Raw genomic sequence first — 25,524 nt, forward strand, 5'->3', positions numbered from 1 at the left:
CTTGGAAGTGCTAATTTTATTTCCAATTCTCAATTCCCTGTTTCATTTGGCTAAATGGGTTTCAGAAGCAATTCTGGCAATTAGGTGAGATTTGCATACTCAAGCAACAATATGAATCATCCCAAGCCTTCTCTTTTGTTGCTTCATTTCTGCTTCGTGAATGTGCGGACAATCAGTGTTTATTGAGCATCGTCTCCAATAAAAAAGTATTTTGGAGAAAATCAGAGGAATTATAATGGTCCCTTTCTCCCAGGAGACTCACAATTTCCTACCTGGCCTGTGAATATTTGCATCTTTAAAATGGAAGGCAGTGAATGAAAATGAATCTAATGGTGAATTTTCAGGCTCCAGCAGAAAAGCCATTTGAATAAACAAGTCTATTTCTCTCTCTCTCTCTGTCTCTATCTTTTTTTTTTTCAGTTCCTTATGTGTCCTCAGGCAGCACACACAGCCCTAGAAGGCCCTGTTACGAATCTGACCTCATCCTCTTCCTCTTCCTCTTCCTCTTCCTGCTGGTCCTTCCCCTTAGGCCCCTCTGGCCTCCTTGTTGTCCCCTGACCCTGCCAGGCATCTTTTCTCTCCAGAAATTTCCTTCTCGTTGCTCCTTCTGTTTGGACACTTACCCCCTGATAGCGCCTTTCTCACTCCCTTTACATCTGTCTTCAAAGGTTAGCTTCTCAGTCAGGTCTTCCCCTGGCCACCTGATTTAAAATCTCAACTAGAGGCCTGGTGCATGAATTCATGCACGCGGGGGGTGGGGGGCGTGTCCCTCAGCCCAGCCTGCACCCTCTCCAATCTGGGACATCCCTCTCACAAACCAGGACTGCTGGCTCCCAACTGCTCGCCTACCTGCCTTCCTGATTGCCCCTAACTGCTTCTGCCTGCCTGCCTGATCACCCCCTAACCACTCCCCTGCCGGCCTGATCAATGCCTAACTGCTCCCCTGACAGCCTGATTGCCCCTAACTGCTCTCTCCTGCAGGCCTGGTCCTCCCCAACTGCTCTCCCCTGCAGGACTGGGTCCCCCTTCCCCAAAACTGCCCTCCCCTTCTGGCCATCTTGTGGCGGCCATCTTGTGTCCACATGGGGGGCAGCCATCTTTGACCACATGGGGGCAGCCATCTTGTGTGTTGGAGTGATGGTCAATTTGCATATTACTCTTTTATTAGATAGGATTCTTGACATGGGAACAATTACGGTAGTAAATGACCCACAGCTTGATTTCATAAATCTTCCAAGTCCCTCCATAACCTGGATGGAGGGAGTTGCAGCATTTTAAATGTGTCACACAAATATTTTTCTACTATGACATTCCTACTCCTGAGAGAGAAGGTAACGGCAGTCTTTTAAGGAACAGTGTCACAGGAAGTAACATCCAAGTGTCAAAAGTGGCACCCACCGCAGTTTGAAGGTGCCCAAGGAAATGGGGAATGAAGAACTCTAAACGTGTTGCAAAGTTTAATTACCACTAGACCTGAAGCAAGCATTGAAACACGGGTGCGCTATCCCTGTAAATGGCAAAGCAATCTATTAATAGTTTTGGGAAAAGGTCAATCAGAAAAACCACCAGAATCATGTATTAAAGGGAACTGGAGCAGCACCGAAAAATTTTTCAAGTCAAGTCTCGTTCATTTCCCCCTGGACCTGCCACCAGCCCATTAATTGAAATACATTTGCTCCCCTCAAAGGAGAAGCTGGTTGGACTGCATCCAATGGGACACAGAAGAGCACTCACAAAATAATTCAAAGTCATTCACATCCAGATGATAAAAAAATATATATATATAACCTCCGAACTGAGGATCGCTAGGGAAGACCGATATTAAATGTCTAATCACAAAAAGAATTAATTACAAACTAGGAGAGGGCCAGGAGTCCTTGATGAGGGAATTTACATTATGTCTGAAAAGTTGGAATAAGGTCAATGAACCCAAGTAGAGTTGGTCCCACTGACACCTACCAATTCTTTCAGCCACAGCTTCAACGTCTCAGCTCCAGGACACCTTCACTATCTCACTCCTCCCAACGAAATCAGGGCTTCCCATACATTCCTAATGGAATCTTCTCTCCCTTCTCTCTCTCTATAGCCAATAAACACATCCCCAGGTGAGGATGGAGAGAGAGAGATAGAAATATAAGCCCAGCCGGGCGTGGCTCAGCAGTTGAGCTTTGACCTAGGAACCAAGTGGTCACAAGGTTTGATTCCAGTCAAGGGCACATGCCTGGGTTTTGGGCTCGATCTCCAGTAGGGGGCGTGCAGGAGGCAGCAGATCAATGATTTTCATAATTGATGTTTCTATCTCTCTTTCCCGCTCCCTTCCTCTCTGAAATCAATTATACACACACACACACACACACACACACACACACACACACTCTGAGTGGCCAGATTATTATGATCTCTGAACGTATAATAATCTGGCCACTCAGTGTGTGTGTGTGTGTGTGTGTGTGTGTGTATATACATATATACACACACACAAACACACACACATATATATATATATATATATATATATATATATATATATATATATATATATTAGAGGCCTGGTGCATGAATTTGTGCATGGGTGGGGGTCTGGCCAGCTGGCCAGTGAGAGGGGACATGGGCAGTTGGCCGGCCGCCTGCTGGTCAAACTCCTGGTGGAGGGGACAATTTGCATATTAGCCTTTTATTATATAGAATGTATACTGAGTGGCCATATTATTATGCGTTCAGAGATCATCATCATCTGGCCACTCCGTGTATATTTTAAAAAAGAGTCAAAGAAAGAAAGAAAAAAGAAATAAGGGATAACCAACCTGAGCTAATACAGTTCCAGAGTCCCCTTCTAACCTCTGACACTCCTAAGCTTGTTACTAGTCTCCTTGCTTCCCAGGAAAGTTCGTTTTCCGTTATTCTGCCCAGTTCCCACAAGGACCATGCCATGGGTGCTACTTCAATGACGGGTACATATTGTTAGCTCAGAAAAAGACCCCTATCTTAGCTGCTAGAATAAATGCAGAGGACTTGTCAGCAAAGAAAAATTTCAAGGTGAGCTATGAGAAAGCCAACTGCCCCGAGACTTCTTGGCAAACCTCTTTTCTGAGAGCTTTGTATATAAATTCCATCAGCGGCTTTGGCTGCTATGGCAACAGGAATATTTCGGAAACGACTTGCTACACACCCAGCATCGTTTTGCAGGACACAGAGAGGATCGTGAGACTTAATCCACTCTCGATTTCAAAACACAGCTTCAATTTCCACCCCTGAAATCGACGGATGCTCACATTTGCAAATCCACCGAGAACAACCCGAGGCGAGGACACATGAGCTCGACGGAGGAGCCTCTCATGTTACTCCGTAACTCTGCAAGGGAGAGAGGCTGTAAAAATAAAGTCGCCGCCCTGGGCAGGCCAATCAGTATTTGCTCACCTGTTGAGTGTGGTGTTTGGCTTGAACGGGCTTTTTACTGAAAGATTCTATTGTGTTTCTCATGCTTCAGATATTGTATCTTTCAGCTTTGAATGACGAGCGTGGCCATCGAAAGCGTCCTTGATCCTCTCCCATCTCTATGTGCAATTTCCTGAACGAGTCACTTAGAGAGGATCGTGAGAACCCTCCCCAATACCACGAGTGGGCCCTAAAAGGGCACTCTCCCTCCTCTGTCCTGATGAATGTAGAAGCGGGTCAAGGAAAACGTACTCCGTTCACTGACCTATTAACAGCGCGCCGCACACGGAGGAAGATTCCAATGGGAGTTCGGTGATACCAACCGCCAAGGGAGAAAGACAACAGACGCGCGTGGCACAGAAAGCAGCGCCAGCTGGTGTGGAGGGCATCCATCACCCCGGTCCTGCCTACTGACCACAGCAGGAAAAGAGGCTTTCAAACAGATCCCCATTCCCTCACCCAGAGATCGCCACAGAATGCTTAGAGGGCTTGCGCTATTCATCGAAACCAACTCACGGACACAGGTGTCCTTCGGGAAATGAAAATCTAAGGGAGGGCAAGAAGAGAGGGCAGGCCATCCATCCCTCCGTCGTACGGCAAGCCTCCCGCGGGGCCCCACCCACGACTGACATCGAGGCATGAATGTCTGGAACAGAAATGCCATCGACGCGGGATCCTCGCTCACGGTGTGTCTGTGCTGCGTCTCCGTCGGACACGCCTCAACGGCCAGTCAATATTTCTGAATGAGTGGCTGATGAATGGGATGCCTTCCGAGGAGACGGGCCGATCCAACGCTCCCCCCGCCCCAGGTGTCCTTGGGGAAAGTCATAGGCTCCCTCGGCCTCGGGGTACAGACAGAGGAAGCAACAAGGAAATGTGTCCCGCTCCTCACCTCGTTCCAACAACTGAGTTCACGGTGGGGATGGTATGCCGCAAGTGTGCGCGTGGACGGGCCCGCCCTGGCCTGAGGGGCATGAGGGGTAAGTGAGAGCACAGTGAACTGGATTCTTGTTCAAGGGCCCCTTCAGACAGCGATGCCACCAGATGCAGAGCTGCTGCGGTTGCCAGGGAGATGAGAGGAAGGGGTGAGGAGGCACGGAGCGCTCTCTCCAGCCTGCAGCCCAGGGCAGAGTGACCGGAAGGGAGAAACAGGGCCAGCCCGGCCTCCCGGCCAAACCCTGACTAGTCCATGGAAGACAAAAGTAGCTGTGATCCCATTTTGGTATTTAAAATACAAAATAAAAATAAAATGAAAAAAAATACATATATATATACATACACACACACACACACACACACACACACACACACACGAGGCGCGGTGCACGAAAATTCATGCACTCAGGGTGGGGGGGGTCCCTCCACCCAGCCTGTGCCCTCTCAAAGTCTAGGACCCCTCGGGGGATGTCCCCCTGCCAGCTTAGGCCCGCTCCCTGGGGTATTGGGCCTAAGCTGGCAGTCAGACATCCCTCTGGCAGCCCGGGAGCCCTCGGGGGATGTCCGACTAACAGCTTAAGCCGCAGTAGGACAGCCTTAGTGCTGTAGAGCCTAAGACCATCGGAAAACACAGATATTTACATTACGATTCATTACCAGTAGCAAAATTACAATTATGAAGTAGCAACGAAAATAATGTTATGGTTGGGGGTCACCACCACATGAGGAACTGTATTAAAGGGTCGCGGCATTAGAAAGGTTGAGAACCCATTTTCCTTCTCAATCGAGAGTTTGAGTATGATGCTTACTCCTTGTATAACACATTGGTCTATGTATTACAGGCATGTCCCCTACCTCCAAGGCTTGATAACCAAAGAGCAATAATTCTGATGGAAAAGGGCCAAAACAATACATATATATATGGACAACAGGTTAAAATTATTAAGTCGGTATTGGAATCCAAATATCAAACACAAATGGGAGATCTCAGTTTTGATAGTAAAGTTAAGATAAAATTATACACATCTGTAACATTTCACCTGGTTTGAATCCTCACCTGTGGATATTTCTCCATTGATTTTTTAGAGAGAGTGGAAGAGAGAGGAAAAGACAGAGAGAAATATCAATGTGAGAGAAGCACATCGATTGGCTGCCTCCTGCACCCACCCTGACCAGGCTAGAGCCACTTTTTTGAAATATTTTTTTAATTGATTTCAGAGAGGAAGGGAGAGGGAGAGAAAGAGAGAGAAACCTCAACGATGAGAGAGAATCATGGATCGGCTGCTTCCTGCACGCCCCCTAATGGGGATCGAGCCTGCCACCCAGGCATGTCCCCTGACCGGGAATCGAACTGTGACCTCCAGGTTCCTACGTCAATGCTCAGCCACTGAGCAACACGGGCCAGGCTCACTTTTAAGTATAAAATAAGACTTGGCTGGAATGTATTGATTGGGTGGATGGTCTCCAAGAACTCTCTGACTTACAGAGTCAGGTCTCGTATTTGACCGCATTTTAAAGTATTCTTAGACGCACGAGGCTCTTGCCAACATTTAAGTGCTCCCGTCATGAACACCTGCAGTACTGGACTGCTGTTTTAAAAACAGAAACAACCGAAATCTGGGTTATTTTTAAATCAGGGACAAAGCAATGTGTGTTTGGTTATTCAACGAGCGGCGTAAAAGGAGGCCTGGGCTCGGCCCTTCAAAAATACATGGCATCTGACTTTTCAACACAAGAGTGAAAGCAGGTGATCAGATGAAGGGCACTGAGGCAGGAATTACTCAAGTAAGGCAGCGGGTTCATCAGTGATTCTTTTTTCTTTTTTTTTTTTTTTTTTCCCAAGGGATTCATCAGATTGTTAAAATGACGGCGTGAACAACCAAAGCTGCCACAGGAAGTCCATGCAGACATGGCGGCACCCGCAGGCACCCCCTCTCTTCTAGAGATTGGAGTCTGAGTCCCCCTGACAGCTTTAACGTCACTGACCGAGAATATCTATACTAATAAAAGGGTAATATGCTAATTAGACCGGGAGACCTTCCGGACAAAGCCACGGTGGCGGGGTCGAGGCAGAGGCGGTTAGGGGTGATCAGGCCAGGAGGGGAGGGCAGTTGGGGGCGAGCAGGTTGGCGGGGGGGGAGGGGGCAGTTGGGGGCGAGTAGGCCGGCAGGGGGGACAGTTGGGGGCAAGCAGGCTGGTGGGGGGGAAGTTGGGGGTGATCAGGCTGGCAAGGGGGGGCAAGAAGGCTGGCAGGGGGGGCAGTTGGGGGCAAGCAGGCCGGCAGGCAGAGTGGTTATGGGCGATCAGGCAGGCAGGCAGGTGAGCGGTTGGAGCCAGCAGTCCTGGATTGTGAGAGGGATGCCCAAGGGGTCCCAGATTGGAGAGGGTGCAGGCCGGACTGAGGGAGAACCCTCCCCACCCCCATGCACGAATTTCGTGCACCGGGCCACTAATTTTAATATGAGAAACCTAGTAAGTTTTCCATAAATGTTAGCTTCCTTCTCCATTTCTAGAAGAAGAGCCATTTAATGATGATTTATTGTCATATTCTTTCATTTTCTTCATGTTCTAACATCCATTGAATGTAGATATGAAATACTAACATTAAAAAAAATATAAGAACACATGCAAATATCATTGGTATCTGTTAAATGTCGATATTTTTTTAGATCTATAAGAAAATACGCCAAAATAGGAATGTCACTGGTGTCCCTAAATGCAGGGATTATAAACAGTGTTTTATTTTATTTTTTCTATGCTGTCCAAGTTTCCACTAAGGTCACATATTATTATTGGGTTGGAGAAAGACAGTGTTATTTTTAATTAGGGTAAATAAAAATAAAGAGATCCCAGCCAGCATGGCTCAGTGGTTGAGCATCGACCTAGGAACCAGGAGGTCACAGTTCAATTCCCCGTCAGGGCACATGCCCGGGTTGTGGGCTCGGTCCCCGCTGGGGGATGTGCAGGAGGCAGCCGATCCATGATGCTCTCTCATCATTGATGTTTCTCTCTCTCTCTCTCCCTCTCCCTTCCTCTCTGAAATCAATAAAAACATATTTGAAAAATTTATTCAGAAGACTCAAGGGTTATTTCATTTCTCCACATATCACACAAATTGATACCATTATTTGATAGTTTCAGATGTTGTAAGATATTGGTTGACTCTGTTCACCCTACAACTGATATCAGAAGTTTTCTGAGTGAATATAGATAGCACTTCATCTGCCACTTGTTTACTTTCCGTATAAGAAAGATAATGAAAAAAATTCTGATGTTTGAATATCCTACTTGTATAAATTCAAGTTTAACAGTTTACTATTATCTGCCACCCTGAATTTAATCCTCAGCTTCATGCATTGCCCTTAGTGGGTGAACTGAGCCTTAAGCAACCCCTCAGACATTCTTTAAGATCCAACCACACAAAACGTTAAGGCCCTCATGGCATTAAATGGCAACACCGACGTGATTACTATTAAAGGTGCTAGGCCATTACATTAGAGAGGAGCTAAATATCAGTGCTATATGCTCATATTGTCAATAGTTTTCCTTTCCTCTAGCAAAAATATTCTATAAAATGTGAGATAAAGGTATTATCACTCATGAATCCCCACCGGAGGAACAAATACAAATAGAATCACAAATCGTGCGCAGACCTTAAATTGTTATGCTACAGTCTCAGGATACCCTGAAAAATAGAAATCAATTTGGCAGGGCTGAGAAAGAAAATAATTACTAAATTCATCTGACAGCAAGAACAAGATGTAAATCTTATCAAAGTAGCAAACAAAAGCCACGGCATTTTTGTTAATGTAGTCATTTAAATACGGGATTTATTCTCATGTAGGACAAACCTCAAACTATTCTGTTATTTTATTTGGAAATAAAAAGTTTAAGAACCGAAGCATCTGATTATGTGATAAAATGTCTTGATAATATGTTTCTGTGGTTATATTCAGTGCCAGTGAATACACCAGGTTTTGGCCAATGCACAATATCCTATATAATAAAAGGGCAATATGCAAATTGATCCCTCGACCAGGGGACGGGGCTGACCCGCCAACGACCCAGCCAGCCCCATCCCCAATCGTGCCCCCCCCCAAAAAAAATCAGGGTGTGCATGAATTCATGCACCGGGCCTCTAGTTTTAAATACCAACAGATGGTTATGATAATTTATTTCTCTCAACCAGCCATGCATTCGCAAAACACAACACCTCCCTCCAGTAAACGGGAGCGGTACCTGTCAGACCCTGTGTCCCCTATCTCCCCCCCCCGCTGGCTGAAGGAGCTGGCCTGGAGGATCAGGTCTAAAACCATGACCTTCTCCTTCCCCTTCAGTCCCGTTATAAGAATAAAAACTGGGCCCTCACTCAGGGCAGCCAATGCGCTGGGCAGTGACAAAACTATGCCCAAGTGTTAAAAGAAACTAGGTCCGTGGTCGGCAAACCGCGGCTTGCGAGCCACATGCGGCTCTTTGGCCCCTTGAGTGAGGCTCTTCTACAAAATACCACGGCCTGGGCGAGTCTATTTTGAAGAAGTGGCATTAGAAGAAGTTTAAGTTTAAAAAACTTGACTCTCAAAAGAAATGTCAATCGTTGTACTGTTGATATTTGGCTCTGTTGACTAATGAGTTTGCCGACCACTGAACTAGATAATTAGATTCCAATCTCAAAAACTTGGAATCAGACCATCAGGAGCGAGTCCGTGTCCTTTAATGTTCTGAGGAAGTACAAAGGGTGAAGTACAAGGTGAAGACAAATTAAAAAAATAAATAAAGGCAAATGAAAATGCCAAAGAGAAGTAGATACTACTAGTACTTTATGGAGCTGGCCTGGGAGCTGTCCAAGGTCCTGAAACCCTGAGCTAAGGCTTCCTTACAATATCCTGCAACAGAACCCAAACTCCAGTACAACCATCAGAATCTGCCCAGATAATTTGGGCAGATTGCAGAAGTTCATGATAATATAACTTAAACTGCTCTCGACAGACCCCTTCAGCAAGGAGGAACAGGCACACAAGAGCCTGTTGGCAAGAGGATGTCTCTCCTTTGCGGTCACTGGCAACCTTGCTACAGAGACCATTAGGCAGGCTCCGCAGCATCCTGCACAGATCTTAGGTTGGCTCCTTGAGCGTGCGCGTGTCTCGTGTTGTAGGACGACATCCCGCTCACAGGCTACTATCACTTTACCTCCCTTAAGTTAGCAAAAGCATTGAGCCCTAACCGGTGTGGCTCAGTAGATAGAGCGTCAGCCTGCGGACTGAAAGGTCCCAGGTTCGATTCCGGTCAAGGGCATGTACCTTGGTTGCGGGCACATCCCCAGTAGGGGGTGTGCAGGAGGCAGCTGATCGATGTTTCTCTCTCATCAATGTTTCTGACTCTCTATCCCTCCCCCTTCCTCTCTGTAAAAAGTCAATAAAATACATTTTAAAAAATAAAAATCAATGGAAACATATCCTCGAGTGAGGATTAACAACAACAACATTATTACTCCTGTCCTTATTCTTACTATGACTTATCCACTTTTACATACACTAAGACTGAGTTTTTAGATCTGGGATCTAGCAATCCTTTTTGCCCTTTTATTTCTGCAACTGCTTATTACTTTTGATTAATCCATCGTCTTTCTAACAGGAGAAATATAAATAAGCAGCCACTCATGGGTAGAGCTCAGGGCAATTTTAGCAGCCAGCCAGAAGTTGGACCAGAGAGCGATGTTTCACAGGGAAACAACATGAGCAGTGCAGCTTAGATTCAGGGAGTCGGGGAGTCCTACAGTGGCTCTTCATTCACTCACACAGCACGGAGATTTATGGTAATGCCCCAGGAAAAACGAGGAGCATCATGGAGAAACATCAATAAGATGCAGGGGAGTTTGGCGGGAAGAGGGGGGGTTTTGTCGGCCCGGGAAGGTTAACACTGGAATGGACTGAGAGTACAATCTAGTGTCGGAAACTGATCTTGGGCCACATTCACACTGATCTTCTCTCCCACCCACTACACCCTCAGCCTCCACTCCAGGCCCTACATGTCTACGGGATTCACTTTTCAACATTTGTAAGAGTACCATGCAGTTTTATTCTTTTTTTTTAACATATTTTTATTGATTTCAGAGACGAAGAAAGAGGGAGAGGGAGAAATAGAAGCATCCATGATGAGAGAGAATCATGAATTGGCTGCCTCCTACATGCCCCCTACTGGGGATCGAGCCCACAACCCGGGCATGTGCCCTTGACCGGGAATCAAACCTGGGACCCTTTAGTCCGCAGGCCGACGCTCTATCCACTGAGCCAAACCAGCTAGGGCCCATGAGTGTTGGGAGGGGGGGGTAAGGGGGGGCCCTAAGAGATCAACTGAAGGACTTGTATGCATGCATATAAGCATAACCAATGGACACAAGACACTGGGGGGGGGGGGTGAGGGCATGTGCCAGGGGGTACAGGAGGCCGGGGGAAGGTCAATGGGGAAAAAAAGGAGACATATGTACTACTATCTGTAATACCTTAAACCCGTGGTCGGCAAACTGCGGCTCGCGAGCCACATGCGGCTCTTTGGCCCCTTGAGTGTGGCTCTTCCACAAAATACCACGGCCTGGGCGAGTCTATGTTGAAGAAGTGGCATTAGAAGAAGTTTAAGTTTGAAAAATGTGGCTCTCCAAAGAAATGTCAATCGTTGTGCTGTTGATAGTTGGCTCTGTGGACTCATGAGTTTGCCAACCACTGCTTTAAGCAATAAAAAATTAAAAAAAGGTAGTAAGATGATGGGTAGTAGAGGAAACTGTAAGCACAGGACTGTAATGAAGTGAGGCATCACCCTGTTGGCGTTTCCGGAGAAGGCTGACAGGTAGGAAAATGAGTCTGTCAAGTGAGGCAGCGCGAAATGGAACAGAAGCATCAATCCTGCGAAGAGAAGGCCGGGAACGTGAGGACGGCGGTGTTCGCATGGGGGAAGTGTTCCTCCCGGAAAGCCTTTAGGCACAGGCCCTGGGAACCCAGGAATGGGAATCGCACCGTGGGAAAGAGCGCCAGAAAACCAGATTTTACATCGATGTAAGGAACTAACTTGTACGCTGGGTGTCTGAGCATGACCTCCCCTGAGGATGGGAACTGCTGAGGGAGGTCAGACAGAGGGGAGACCATTCCGGCTCTAGCTGGGGAGGGAGACGCAAACTGGCCATTCTCACAGCCTCTTCCCTCTTCGCCCTCAGCTCAGGAAGGATCTAAAGCAATAACGCATTTCATGTGTCCTTATCCATAACCTTGACAACGTCTGAGGCTGAGGTTTCTCATCTGCCGCCCACAACGAGGATCATAACCCCCGCAGGATAATGGTGAAGGCTAAAATGAAGCCATATCCGTAAAGGCACTTTGTAAACTTGAAAACACTGCTTAAATGTTAGACTATGGCATACCTTTTGCTGTGCCTAATAGTCATGAATTGACTCCTCGATAATTTAACAATTATTTAAAGGTATGTGCTATATTTCCTTTTTTTAAATATTATTTTTATTGTTTTCAGAGAGGAAGGGGGAGAGAGAGAGAGAGAGAAACATCAGGGATGAGAATCATTGATTGGTTGCCTCCTGCACGCCCCACACAGGGGATGGAGCCTGCAACCTGGGCATGTGCCCTGACTGGAAATAGAACCGTGACCTCCTGGTTCATAGGTCGACGCTCAACCACTGAGCCACGCCGGCCGGGTTGCATACTGTAGTTTTTAAAAAGTAATATAAGAAAGTCCATAAATTTTCAATTTTCTTTGAATGCAATAGCCATTCCATATCTTTTATAAAAGAGGGAATTACAATAAAAAAGAAGATGTCTTGGCAAAAGGCCCCACCAGTAGTTTTTAAGTCATTTCGAGAATCATCAGTTGAGTTCCTCAAAGCTTCTGTAATATACGCAAACACAAAAGAAAGCAAACACTTATTTCCACAAGCATTATTAAATTATGACAGATTAGGAGTCATTAACCATCGGCAGGCAGGGTGCTGGGTTCTGCCAGTCGGGTGTTCCAAACGATCAAAAAGAATATCCGTGGGGCAATTAATGTTCGGCACACTGATTAGTCCAATCTCCAAACTCATAAGTAGGGCTAACCCAAATGGAATTAAAGAGCACAGCAAGCAACGAAAGACGCTTGTAAAGGACAGTCTCCAGTGTTGAGAGATGAATAACATCTCTCAGGCTACTGAGCAACAGGGAAAAGTTATTCCAGCACCCAGATCATACTTTTTTTTAACATGTTTTTATCGATTTCAGAGAGGAAGGGAGAGGGAGAGAGAGAAAAAAACATCAATGATGAGAGAGAATCATGGATCGGCTGCCTCTTGCATGCCCCACACTGGGGACCAGGCCCGCAACCTGGGCCTGTGCCCTGACCGGGAATCGAACTGTGACCTCCTGGTTCCTATGTCGACGCTCAACCACTGAGCCACACAGGCCGGGCCCAGGTAGTATCTTAAAAACTTAGCTCTGCTTGGAAGTCAGCTTTCCGTCAACGGTACTGCCTCCTACAGGCATAAACACCTGCACATTTCACACTGAGAAATTAAGACTGAGACCGATTATCCAAGGCAACCAGCTAGTTCTGATGAGACAAGTCAGAACCAAAGACCTTGGATTAGCCCAAAGAGTAGTTTTAGCTCGGTGGGGACGGACATGGCTGCTTAATGCTCCTGGACTTGGAGCAAATATGATTGGTAATAACTCAACAAGTTACACGGCAAAGTGCAAAACGGCCATTTCTGTATTGTTTTGCAGAACTACTTATTAATAAAACATTAGTCAGCAAAAGTATTGTCTGTTGTTCCTCCTTGACGAGCCGGTGTGGCTCAGTGGTTGAGCATCGACCTATGAACCAGGAGGTCAGGGTTCGATTCCCGGTCAGGGCACAGGCCCGGGTTATGGGCTCCATCCCCAGTGTGGGGAGTGCAGGAGGCAGCCGATCCATGATTCTCTCTCATCATTGATGTTTCTATCTCTCTCTCCCACTTCTTCCTCTCTGAAATCAATTCACACACACACACACACACACACACACACACACACACTTATTTATAGGTTCCTCCTTGGTAAAAATATATCACTCTGCTGAGTAATGCTGATCATGGGGGAGGCCGTGTAGAAGCAGGGTGTAGATGAGAAATCTCTGTACCTTCCTCTCAATTTCTTTGTCCACCTAAACCTGCTCTAAAAAGTGAAATTTTGAAAAAAGAAAGAAGTTCATTTTCTCCAACATGAAACCAGATGCAGCGAGACCAGGTCGGAGGGCTGACCCGCCATCACCGGGGACCCAGGCCCATTCCCGGTGGCGGCTCTGCCATCCGGCTCCCACCTCCTGGCCCCAGGACCACCTCCCTGTGAGCGAGAATGAGAGAAGGGAAAGAGGACAGTGTGACCCGCTTTTTCCAAACGGCACTTCCCGGACACCAGCCACACCTCTTCCGTGTCCATCTCTATGGCCAGACTTTATCACGTGGGTGTGCCCGGGAGCCTGGGAGAGGCCATCTCTATTCCAGCGGCCATGTGTCTGGGTGGAAATGCAGTATGCGTCCTAACCGGTTTGGCTCAGTGGATAGAGCAGTGGTTTTCAACCTTTCTAATGCCGCGACCCTTTAATACAGTTCCTCATGTGGTGGTGACCCCCAACCATAACATTATTTTCGTTGCTACTTCATAACTGTAATTTTGCTACTGTTATGAATCGTAACGTAAACATCTGTGTTTTCTGATGGTCTTAGGCAACCCTGCTAGCGGTTAACAGATTGAGAACCGCTGCTGTAGAGCCTAAGACCATCGGAAAACACAGATATGTACATTACGATTCATTAACAGTAGCAAAATTACAGTTATGAAGTAGCAACGAAAATAATTTTATGGTTGGGGGTCACCACAAGATGAGGAACTGTATTAAAGGGTCGCGGCATTAGAAAGGTTGAGAACCACTGGGATACAACGTCTGCCTGCGGACTCAAGGGTCCCGGGTTCGATTCCGGTCAAGGGCATGTACCTTGGTTGCGGGCACATCCCCAGTAGGGGGTGTGCAGGAGGCAGCTGATGGATGTTTCTCTCTCATCGATATTTCTAGCTCTCTCTCCCTCTCCCTTCCTCTCTGTAAAAAAGTCAATAAAATATATTTAAAAAAGAAAATGCGGAATGCGATTATTACAGAAAAGGGGGAAAGGGGAAGATGAAGGAGGGAGACGTTGACCACGGCTTACAAAGGGACAATGAGCGTTGAGTCACACACATCCAGATGGGCACAAGTCAGTGCGAAACTTTCTAATGAACGTCCAGAGTAAGAACAGCCCACGAGTTTCAAGGCGGTAACACAATGCCTGCTAATGAGGAGCGCTGGGATCCATTGCCAACAGATAAACTGCTTCTGATTGAAGCCATTCAAACTCCCACCCCAAAGGACGCACGCAAGTCCCTGCACAAAACCGAGATCTCAGAGGAAAGGAGGGATTTGTTGGAAATTTATCTTGCTACCCTGATCTAAATGAATAGAAACGTTTCTGGTTATATTCAAACTAGAGGCCTGTTGCAGGAAGATTCCAACAAGAATAGGGCTTCCTGCCCTGACCGGTGTGGCTCAGTGGATAGAGCGTCGGCCTGCGGACTGAAGGGTCCCAGGTTCGATTCCGGTCAAGGGCATGTACCTTGGTTGCGGGCACATCCCCAGTGGGAGGTGTGCAGGAGGCAGCTGATCGATGTTTCTCTCTCATTGGTATTTCTAGCTCTCTATCCCTCTCCCTTCCTCTATGTAAAAAAATCAATAAAATATATTTTTTTAAAAAAGAATAGGGCTTCCTGCAGCCGCAGCAAAGCCTGCCTAGGCCTCACCTCCCTCCCTTCTCTGCTGCCTCGCTCCCTTCTACGTTGTCTTCAGTCTTCGCTCTGTGTCTGTGTATGCAAATTAACTGCCATCTTAGTTGGGTTAATTTGCATACTCGCTCTGATTGGCTGGTGGGCGTAGCGGAGGGATGGTCAATTTGCATGTTTCTCTTTTATTGGTGTAGATAAATCTCTCTTTTTTTTTTTTTACCTTCAGAATACAGCAAACACTCTTATCTTCACTAATGTTGTCCAAACTTCAGCGCATTGGGAACAAAGGGTGAGGAAACTAAATAAAGGTCAAAGACAGACAATGAATGTTCTCATTTTGAGAGTCTGGGATATTTTTTGAAGCATTTACACGATTCTTTAAAAGATGTAGGACTGCCTGCCTCGCCCCAATACCCTCAAAAGCAGTTATTTCATAAAATCAAAACAAATAAAACTGCATTTATTTCTCCACGTGCTATTACTTTATGAACAATAGCTTCGTCGCTGCCCTATATACATCCTAAGAATTCATATCTTAAGTGATAACATTTTCTGATATTTGCTTCAAAAGAATCACTGGGGAGAGCAGAAGTGAGGAAGCGTAAGTGAAACAATATTTATCCACAGTTCATAAGTGTTGACATTGTGTGATGGGTACATGGGGTCCTTTATATTATTTTTTTACTCCGGTATTTGTTTGAATTGTGCCATAATGACACATGTGCAAGTACTACTTATTGTCCATTACCACGTGAAGCAGTTTTAAACAAAATCATCGAGAACCAACAAATTCTAACATATCTGTACAGAAAAAAAAATGTTTAAAGGAGGTGCTCCTTAGATGTTATCACTCCCATTTATAGAGAAATTCAGTTCGTTCCCCCCCCCCCCAGATTTTCATTAGTAACTAGAGGAGGCCTGGTGCATGGATTCATGCACCGGTGGGGTCCCTCTGCCTGGCCTGCGCCCTCCCACAATCTGGGACCCCTCGGGGGAGGTCGAGCTGCCGGTTCATTCACTCACTTGTGCATTTATGCAGTCACTACTCAGGGACGCCTACTATGTGCCATTTTTCTAGGGGCTGGGAACACAGCAGCAAAAGACAGGGGTCTCGCCCTAGCTGGTGTGGCTCAGTGGATAGAGCGTCAGCCTGCAGACTGGAGGGTCCCGGGTTCGGTTCCAGTCAGGGCACATGCCTGGGTTGCGGGCTTGATCCCCAGTTGGGGGGGGGACGGGACGTGCATGAGGCAGCCGGTCCATGATTCTCATCATGGATGTTTCTATCTCCTCCCTTCCTCTCTGAAATCAATAAATATATATATATATATATATATGTAATTTAAATATATCTTATTGATTTTTTACAGAGAGGAAGGGAGAGGGTTAGAGAGTTAGAAACATCGATGAGAGAGAAACATCCATCAGCTGCCTCCTGCACACCCCCCACTGAGGATGTGCCCGCAACCAAGGTACATGCCCCTGACCGGAATCAAACCTGGGACCCCCGAGTCCGCAGGCCGACGCTCTAGCCACTGAGCCAAACCGGTTTCGGCCAGGCAACGTTATTTTAAGGAACGCATGCACTAGACGTCCAGGACCTGACACGAGGTAGGCACTCCATCAACGGCAGCGATTCTCATGAACAAGCATCCGAAAGTCCACACACAAAATACCACGTAGACGAGTCAGAGCAAGTGGCAAAAGGGCATTCGTTTCCAGAGGAGATGCCTGTTGGGAACTTGGGCTAGAGGAAATATTAGGAATAATGTGTTCCTCTCGTCTCTCCCATTCCTGGAGCCAGAGGCTTAATGTCGTTTACATAATATCCCAGAGGAAACCGTGACGGACGTGAGTGATGTAGAAGATAACATCTCAGAAAGCTTATTAAAAAGAAGCGGGCGAGCGCTATAGGACCAAATAATACAAGACAGAACACTGAGTGTCATAAAAAAGTGTCCCCAAAGCCTCCTAGGGAACCTGCTTTCGCAACTACCAGGAAGGCTCCGTTAACGGCGGCGAGCTGTTCGCCTATTTCTCTTTATCTAATTGTCTTCAACATATTGGTCCCCCTAGCACACACAAGGTGTTTAACAATAACAGGAAAATAATAATAATAATTAGAGCATGTACCAATATCAATAATTACTAGTAGGGCATTTATTTATTTATTAAATATATATTTCTATTGATTTCAGAGAGGGAGAGAGAGAGAGACATCAATGACGAGAGAGAATCATTGATCGGCTGCCTCCCACACGCCCCCACACTGGGGACGGAGCCCACAACCCGGGCATGTGCCCTTGACTGGAATCGAACCCGGGACCTTTCAGTCCGCAGGCTGATGCTCTATCCACTGAGCCACACCAGGTAGGGCAGTAGGGCATTTACTGAGGCTCTAACATGCATTAGGTTCTACACAGGAAACTTTGCCGAGGCGATCTCATTTTATCATCAAACAGCTGCACGAAGGAAACATTTTTATGTCCCATCGCTTTTAAAAATACATTCTTACTGATGTCCGAGAGGAAGGGAGAGGGAGAGAGAGATAGAAACATCAATGATGAGGAAGAATCATGAATCGGCTGCCTCCTGCACGCCCCACACTGGGGATCGAGTCCGAAACCTGGGCACGTGCCCTGACCGGGAATTGAACCGTGACCTCCTGGTTCATAGGTCGACACTCCACCGCTGAGCCACGCCGGCCGGGCTGCTTTCCATCATGTTATAGGCAGGGAGTCTGAAGTGAAGAAGTGAGGTGCTAACCCACAGCCACACACACAGCAGCAGAACCAAGGTCTGAAACCAAGATGCCCACGGCGATGCCCACACTCCCCTGCTGCAGCATACTGAGTCCTTAAAAAAACTTGTACTTGGTAAGAATCACCAGAAAAGACCTAAACTAAGAAGGTTCCTCAACTGATTCTCTCTCTCCCTCCCTCCCTCCCCCTCCCTTCCTCCCTCCCTCTCTCTATACACACACACACATACATACACACACACACACACACACACACACACACACACACTAGAGGCCCGGTGCATGAATTCGTGCACAAATGGGGTCGGGCCGGCCTGCCCAATGGGGGCTGATCAGGCCGGGCCAGCGGGGTGGTGGAGAGGGAACGTGGGAGGTTGGCCAGCCGACCCCGCCCCAATCAGGATAGGGGGAAGATCAGGGGCCAGGCTGGCTGGGGGGAGGGGTCACAGGTTGATCGGGCTGGTCGGCCGCCGCAGTGTGCGTCATAGCGACTGGTCATTCTGGTCATTCCATCGTTCTGGTCGCTTGGCTTTTATATATATAGATTTTTTTTTTTATTGATTTCAGAGAGGAAGGGAGAGAAATAGAGAGATAGAAACATCAATGATGAGAGAGAATCATGGATCAGCTGCCTCCTGCACATCCTGTACTGGTGGTGGGGGGGGGGGGGGGGATCGAGCCCACAACCTGGGCATGTGCCCTTGGCCAGAATCAAACCTGGGACCCTTTAGTCTGCAGGCCAACACTCTCTATCCACGGAACCAAACCGGCTAGGGCCTCAACCAACAATTAAGGACCCAGCCAACATTGCAAAGCTGCCACTGTCCCAGACATTTGTGTAGCAAACAAGAAAAACAGCACATCTTTCGTAGTATTGAAAGAAAGAAATCGCCAGCCAAGGACAACATATCCAGAAACGTCACCCTTTGGCTATGGAGAAATAGAGGCTTCTAGAGGGGCCCCTCGGCCACACCTGTCCATCATGGTACCGGTGGCAATTTTAATGGAGCGGGAATCAAGTTCACGGTCGCCTGTTCAGAGTTCCAATGTCCTGAGCCCCTTGGTGATTGAACAGGATACAAGACGAAGGGAGTTTGAAGGAGGATAAGCTAAATATGTATATTGCCTCGGCTGAATGGCAGAGAGAAGCGGGATTTTTTTTCCCCCTAAGGATCTGGGTACCCACACTATCATTTGCAATTATCTTATCATTAGATGGATAGTTTGTAACACGGAAATCTGTAACCCTGACATTTAAACGCAGCTCTTCGCTGATGGGAGAGAAGGAGCAAAGACCAATTATGTGTGTGGCCTGTTTGCCAAAAATCCTGTTCTCAAGGAGACTTAACATTTATTAAGTCGCTAAACTGTCCAAATCTAAACTATTCCCACATTCTCGGCAGTGGTCACATTCCATCACCCACGCCGCCTAAAAATACCGTTTCCCATCAGGCAGTGCAACCACAGAGGCTATTAGAAGGCAATCAAGCCCCTGGGTAGCCTCTGATTTGTACCCCCACGCTTTCCTCCCCGTCAATTAGGTTCGGGAAGGCTGGAGGTGAAAATGAAGGCAATAAAATCCAGCCCCCCACCCACCCCCCATCCTCATCTTTCCCTCCAAGACCACGGACAGCAGCAACCGGGGAGAAAGAAGCTCAACCACTGGAGACTCAAGTTCATGATCACCCCAAGTTCATCATGAACTTATTACTCATATCGTGTCTGTGTGCTGCTCGGTGGAAATAGCTTAGATGATGCTCCTGTTCTACCTCAAAAATCATGTCAGTATTCGGGTCCCTGAGGGGAAAACGGGTCTGCACTGGACTCAGACTCAGACTTACAGTATTTACAGTAGACGACACCCCTTGGTCCAGAAAGGTCCATTTTTTTGTTTTTTTGTTTGCAGTTTCCTTTTGATTTTATTTTTATTTCATTCCGCCTCGGCTTCAGGTGTACAGCCTAGTGATTAGACAATCATATTATACTGTGCATAGTGTTCCCCTCGGTATTTTCGGCACCCCAACCGGCACAGAGAGGTGCTTTTTATTGATTTTTTTTACAGAGAGGAAGAGAGAAGAATAGAGAGTTAGAAACATCGATGAGAGAGAAACATCCATCAGCTGCCTCCTGCACACATCCTACTGGGAATGTGCCTGCAACCAAGGTACATGCCCTTGACCGGAATCGAACCTGGGACCTTTCAGTCCGCAGTCCACTGAGCCAGACCGGTCAGGGCAGAGAGGTGCTTTTAAATCATCTAGTTAAGAGAAGGCACTCTATTTTAACATTCTCTCAAAAACGGTAAGACGTTTCTCCTTCTCCCAGTGCCTGCCTCCCCTCCCAGGCCCTGAATTTAGAAACCTGAAGGCCAATCGCTCAGACCTTGGAGGGGATCTATCTATTTGCAAACATCCCTTCCTTGTCTCCTGGGACTTCCTCTTATTGTCACCTGTAACAATTGTCCACGCCGACCCCCTAAACCCAGGCAGATCAACCTAACCAAGGTTCAAAATGCCCAAGGTTACTTTTTATGACGGTGTTTAATGGGGGCACTATGGGACACCCTCAAGGTTGGCCGGATCGGATAATCCTGCAGAAACAAATGCACCGAATTCATGTGGAAAATGTCAGCGAACGTGTCCCACAGAGACCGGTCATGTCTGCCCCTCCATCCCTTCCAGAGAAGAAACGAGTTGCACGCCTTTCTTGCCTTTCTTACCGGTGTGTCTATTTTCACAGAATACAGAGCTCAGAAACGGCCTTCAGGGCAAGTGTCTAGCCCCGTGGTCGGCAAACCGCGGCTCGCGAGCCACATGCGGCTCTCTGGCCCCTTGAGTGTGGCTCTTCCACAACATACCACGGCCTGGGTGAGTCTATGTTGAAGAAGTGGCGTTAGAAGAAGTTTCAGTTTAAAAAATGTGGCTCTCCAAAGAAATTGTAATTGTCGTGCTGTTGATATTTGGCTCTGTGGACTAGTGAGTTTGCCGACCACTGGCCCAGAGGCACTCTCCTAATACATCTATTCGACCTACGCCCCTCTCCAAATGAACATTGATAACTGCCTAACGTGAATACTCTTTAAAGTTAAAAATAAAATGTGATGATTCATAAGAAAAAAAGAAGAAGAAAATGCGGCCTCTACGGAGAAGATATTACATGCAAAGACCACATAGGATACAAAAATCAGAGGCAACATGGTCACAGGAAATCCATGATGCCGTGTTGAATGAGCACACAGACATGGAACATCTGACTTTGGTAACTAGCAAATGATAACCAAGAACACTGCATTTCCTAATATAAATTACCTGGCGGTTATTTGTACCGAACTAAGTGATTTTTTTCCCCAATGATTGTTTATCAGGGACATCTTTTCTAAAAATAAATTATACTTGTCATTCACCCTAAACAAAGAGCTAATAAAAGGTCAAAATGAAAAGCACAAGCAGTTCTAAACTTAACCAGCAAAATACTAGTAACACTTAAAAGAATGAGGCATTGAGTTTCTCAGTGGAGTCATTATAGTCTATTCATTTACAAGTAGCACCGAAAAAAACAATTTGGTGCTACACAATTTATACAGTAAATTCAAAATTAGCAACCTGAAGCTCAGACACACGAAATAATCCAGTAACTATTTCTAAAACACCCAGTCTCCTTTTTCATTCATTTTCATGATAATTGGCTAAATAAGACACATGGATTGATGTCATATAAAATTTATTTCTAATCAACATAACTCAGTTGTCTGATCAATTCAGCCCCAATCTGTTCTGTGAAACATAGGGAAAAAAATGTAGAGTTTGACCGATCTAACCAGTGTAATTTCACACCCAAAAGTTCAACGCTTCACAAGACACACACCTATACGATAGCATCATTAATGCTCACATCTTACAAAATTCAGAATCACACCAAACAATAAAAGTCTTATAAATTATTTTAAAACACACAACTGCCCCCCAAATAGTTCTTCCCAGAACCAACTCTGCATAGAATGAGCACATGTCCAGTTATTTCGATCAATGGAGAAATACAATAGTAATCATTTAGGCTCAAGCGGATTCCTTCCTTGCTTTATCCGTTTGGGATGCTTTAAGGCTAAACCAGGCAATTAATCTCTGTCTTTGTTTTCCGTCATACTATGCTGTCACAGACACATCGAACTATCTTCACAGATACACAACATAGTGCTTGCTGTCCATGAGGCTAGAGAAAAAAAGCCAGCTAGCATCGGGTCAAGGAGCCCAGGCATTTTCACAGTAAAATAACAATATTCCCTCCACACATTCATCACCACCTTGGACTGATCCTGGGCCCCACAGAAGGGAAGTCTGGATTTGTCCTGATCCTCTAACTCAGGGGTGGGGAACGTCCGGCCCGCGGGCCGTACAAGGCCCACGAAACCATGTGGTCTGGCCCTGCCCAGGCAGTAGGGGTGAGTTAGTAATTAAATGTCTTCCCGGACATAGCAAGCTAGGGTTTAAGTTGATCGTTCTGTATGGTGGACATCAGAAATATCCAAATGGCCCTGGGCAGAAAAAGAAGGTTCCCCATCCCCTGCTCTATCTGAACCACCCTTGGAAACTCAGCCTGCCTCTTCCAGGAACTCATGCTCATCAAAGTCCGTAAAAATGTTCTTGGTTTCCAGGTATGGTTTCCTTTTAACCAGGGCTAAGGTTAAGTAAAGAAATCTTGCCCGATACGCACTACAGATAAGATGCTAAAGAAAAGAAGTAATAACCCCGGCGTAAAATGCAACAGAAACAAGGAGTACAACTTCAGTAATACTGATTCGCACCAGAGGGACGTTACCTACGCAATCCCTCTGAAGCGTGCACAATATTCAAATACATCTGTGTAATCGTGGCTCAATATCTAAAAACGTGTTGCTAATAGCACCCTTATCAAAGGCATAAAGCTGTCAGATTGGTTTGTGGCAAAAAAAAAAAAACAACCCACAAACAACAACAATAACAAAAAACCTCTGTTATATAAAGATTTATTTACTGGGCATATGGCACTAACACATAAATGCCCACAAGCAAAACTATAAAAATCACACCAAATAAAAAATCATTTAGGCTAAGACAAATACCAGCAGAATTGTGTGGTCAGGAGTAAAACCGTGAGACCATCCCTACACTCACAGACACTCTCACTCTTGCTGAAAAGGGGGCTGATTTTCCTTTCTCATGGGGAACTTTTATATTATTATTACAACCCCAAAGCTCATAAGCACAGAACAGAGAAAGCTACCGCACGTTATCGAGGATGCTGTAAAATCATGTGCGTGACACACGGAACCTAGGGGATGCTCACATTTTCTGTTACTGCTGAATGCAGATGAACGTCTGTGGCATCGGCCTGGAGTGTGAGGACAGAGCTGGCTGCCAGCTCTCCGTCTCTGATGGGGACCCCAGCTTGTCCTCCAGCGCAGGGGCCGGGGTTCAGGATTAGGAAATGCACCCGGGGCCAGAGAGCTATTGACTCCCACAGGCAGGGGAAATTCCAAGGGAGCCGGTTGCCCCCCCTTTTTCCAAGGAAAACCAAGACACCCTCCTTACCTTCCTGTACACCAGCATGTTGGGGGATTCGTCCGCCACCCCGTTGCTGGTCTGCCCGTAGTTGTTCCCTTGGGCCATGTCACCCCCACACTGGGTCGGCTCTGGGGTGCAGGAGTCCGCCGTCTGCCTGCAAAGGGGAAGGGGTGAGAGGGACACGTCAGGGCGCCCCGAATGGCCAGCGCTCCAGGCGCGGCGGATGCTGGATGAACCTTGAGCAACCACAGCACCTGCCCGCCCGTCCATCCATCCATCCATCCATCCATCCATCCATCCATCCACCTGGATCACGCGCACCTGCGTGGCAGGGACAGCTTTGATGTTGTTTTCTAATTGGATTTATATCTAAAATACAACACCCCCCACCCCCCACCCCTCCCAGCCCCGGGGGGGGCGGGGGCTGTAAGACAAGGCCACCCTGGAGTTCAAGGAGTCACTGGGCTGTAGCTTCCAGGGGAGTGGATTTTCTGGAAACTCCTTTTGACAAGAGTTTGGTGCTCAGCTGGAAAAAAATTTTTAAAAAGCCCACGGCTCCCATCCCCACACCAGAGAGTTTTCTCTCCCAATAGCTGCGGGTCCCCCCTCCATCTCCCCCAAAGGGCGAGGGGCGCCACCCGCGCCCACACTCTGTCCCGGGCGTCGGTCTAGTCCCCCCCTGGGCCCCCCTCCGCCCCCACCCCACGCGCGGGCGTCAGCGATGCCCTTCCCAGGACAGGTGTCCCCGCTCCGGCCCCGCGCCTCCCCCCGCGGGTGGCTCCCGCCCCTGCCCCTGCCCCCGCTGCGCCCCGGGGACCAGGGCGCTCCCGCCCGGCCCCCCAGAGACGATCCGGAGAAACCCCGGCCCCGGGCGCGGGTGGGAGTCCAGCCCGCCCGCCGGCACTCGCCTGGTGGCCGCGGGGAGCCCCCCGCCGGGCAGCCGCGGAGCCCGGAGCGCACCGGAGGGAGCCACCCCGCGCCGCGCGCCCTCCCGGCGGCGCCCCAGGCAGGCGAGCCCGAGCCGGAGCCGGAGCCGGAGCCGGAGCCGGAGCCGGAGCCGGAGCCGCGGCCGCAGGGACCGGGCACCGCAGGGCGCGGTGGGTGCGGGGCGGGGGCCCGCGGGCTGGGGTGGCGCCGCCTCCCCGCCTCCGCGCGCCCCCCGTTACCTCTCCGCCAAGGTCACGGCCCCGCGGCGTCTCGCTCCCGGGCGGGCGGCGGCGTCAGCGGGCGGGGAGGCCGGGCCGCTGCATCACCCTCGCCCCCGCCGCTCAGGGACCGCCACCCTCGCCGCCGCCGCCGCGCGCAGGCGGCTCCCAGCCCGGCGCTCGCTCCCTCCTCCGCTCCGGCTGCCGGGCGCGGGGCCGCCGGGCGCGCGCGGAGCCGAGACGCCCGCCCGTGCGCGCGACCGCGAGGGAGGCCGGTCACGTGGGGCCCGGCGGCCGGAGGGGACGGCCGGTTGGGCTCCGCGCGGCACGACCACGCCGCCCGGCCGCCCCGCCGCCCCACCTCCCCGCCCCCGGGGGAGACCCGCCCGCGCTCCCGCACACCCCGCCCGCCCCGGGGTGCGCGCCGCTCCAGGCCTGGAGATCCAGTGGGAGCCGGAAGGGAGGAAGGGCGGTGGATGGGTGGATGGGTGGGTGGACGGATGGGTGGATGGGTGGACGGATGGGTGGATGGGTGGACCGGTGGATGGATGGGTGGACCGGTGGATGGATGGGTGGGAGGGTGGGTGGGTGGGTGGGTGGATAGATGGATGGGTGGGTGGATGGGTGGACGGATGGGTGGGTGGGTGGACGGATGGACGGATGGGTGGACCGGTGGGTGGGTGGGTGGGAGGGTGGGTGGGTGGGTGGGTGGGTGGATGGATGGATGGATGGATGGATGGATGGATGGATGGATGGGTGGATGGGTGGATGGGTGGACGGATGGACGGATGGGTGGATGGGTGGATGGATGGATGGGTGGGTGGATGGACGGACGGGTGGACGGATGGGTGGACGGGTGGACGGATGGGTGGACCGGTGGATGG

The 25,524-nt window shown here is 48.6% G+C and overlaps 1 protein-coding gene across 1 annotated transcript in view; it reads right to left on the reverse strand.

Annotated features, from left to right (window-relative positions):
* RGS7 (regulator of G protein signaling 7) overlaps window positions 1–24,792 on the reverse strand; it is a 132,422-nt gene extending 107,630 nt beyond the window's left edge. The window contains exons 1-2 of the mRNA XM_079763825.1: window positions 24,662–24,792; window positions 23,523–23,649 (exon numbers count right to left, since the gene is read on the reverse strand). Of these exons, the coding sequence (XP_079619951.1) occupies window positions 23,523–23,600 (78 nt within the window). The 5' untranslated portion in view covers window positions 23,601–23,649; window positions 24,662–24,792. The remainder of the gene's footprint in view (window positions 1–23,522; window positions 23,650–24,661) is intronic.
* Window positions 24,793–25,524: the final 732 nt, after the last annotated feature.

This window comes from Cnephaeus nilssonii, assembly GCF_951640355.1.
Source record: "Cnephaeus nilssonii genome assembly, chromosome: 23".
Taxonomy (NCBI): domain Eukaryota; kingdom Metazoa; phylum Chordata; class Mammalia; order Chiroptera; family Vespertilionidae; genus Cnephaeus; species Cnephaeus nilssonii.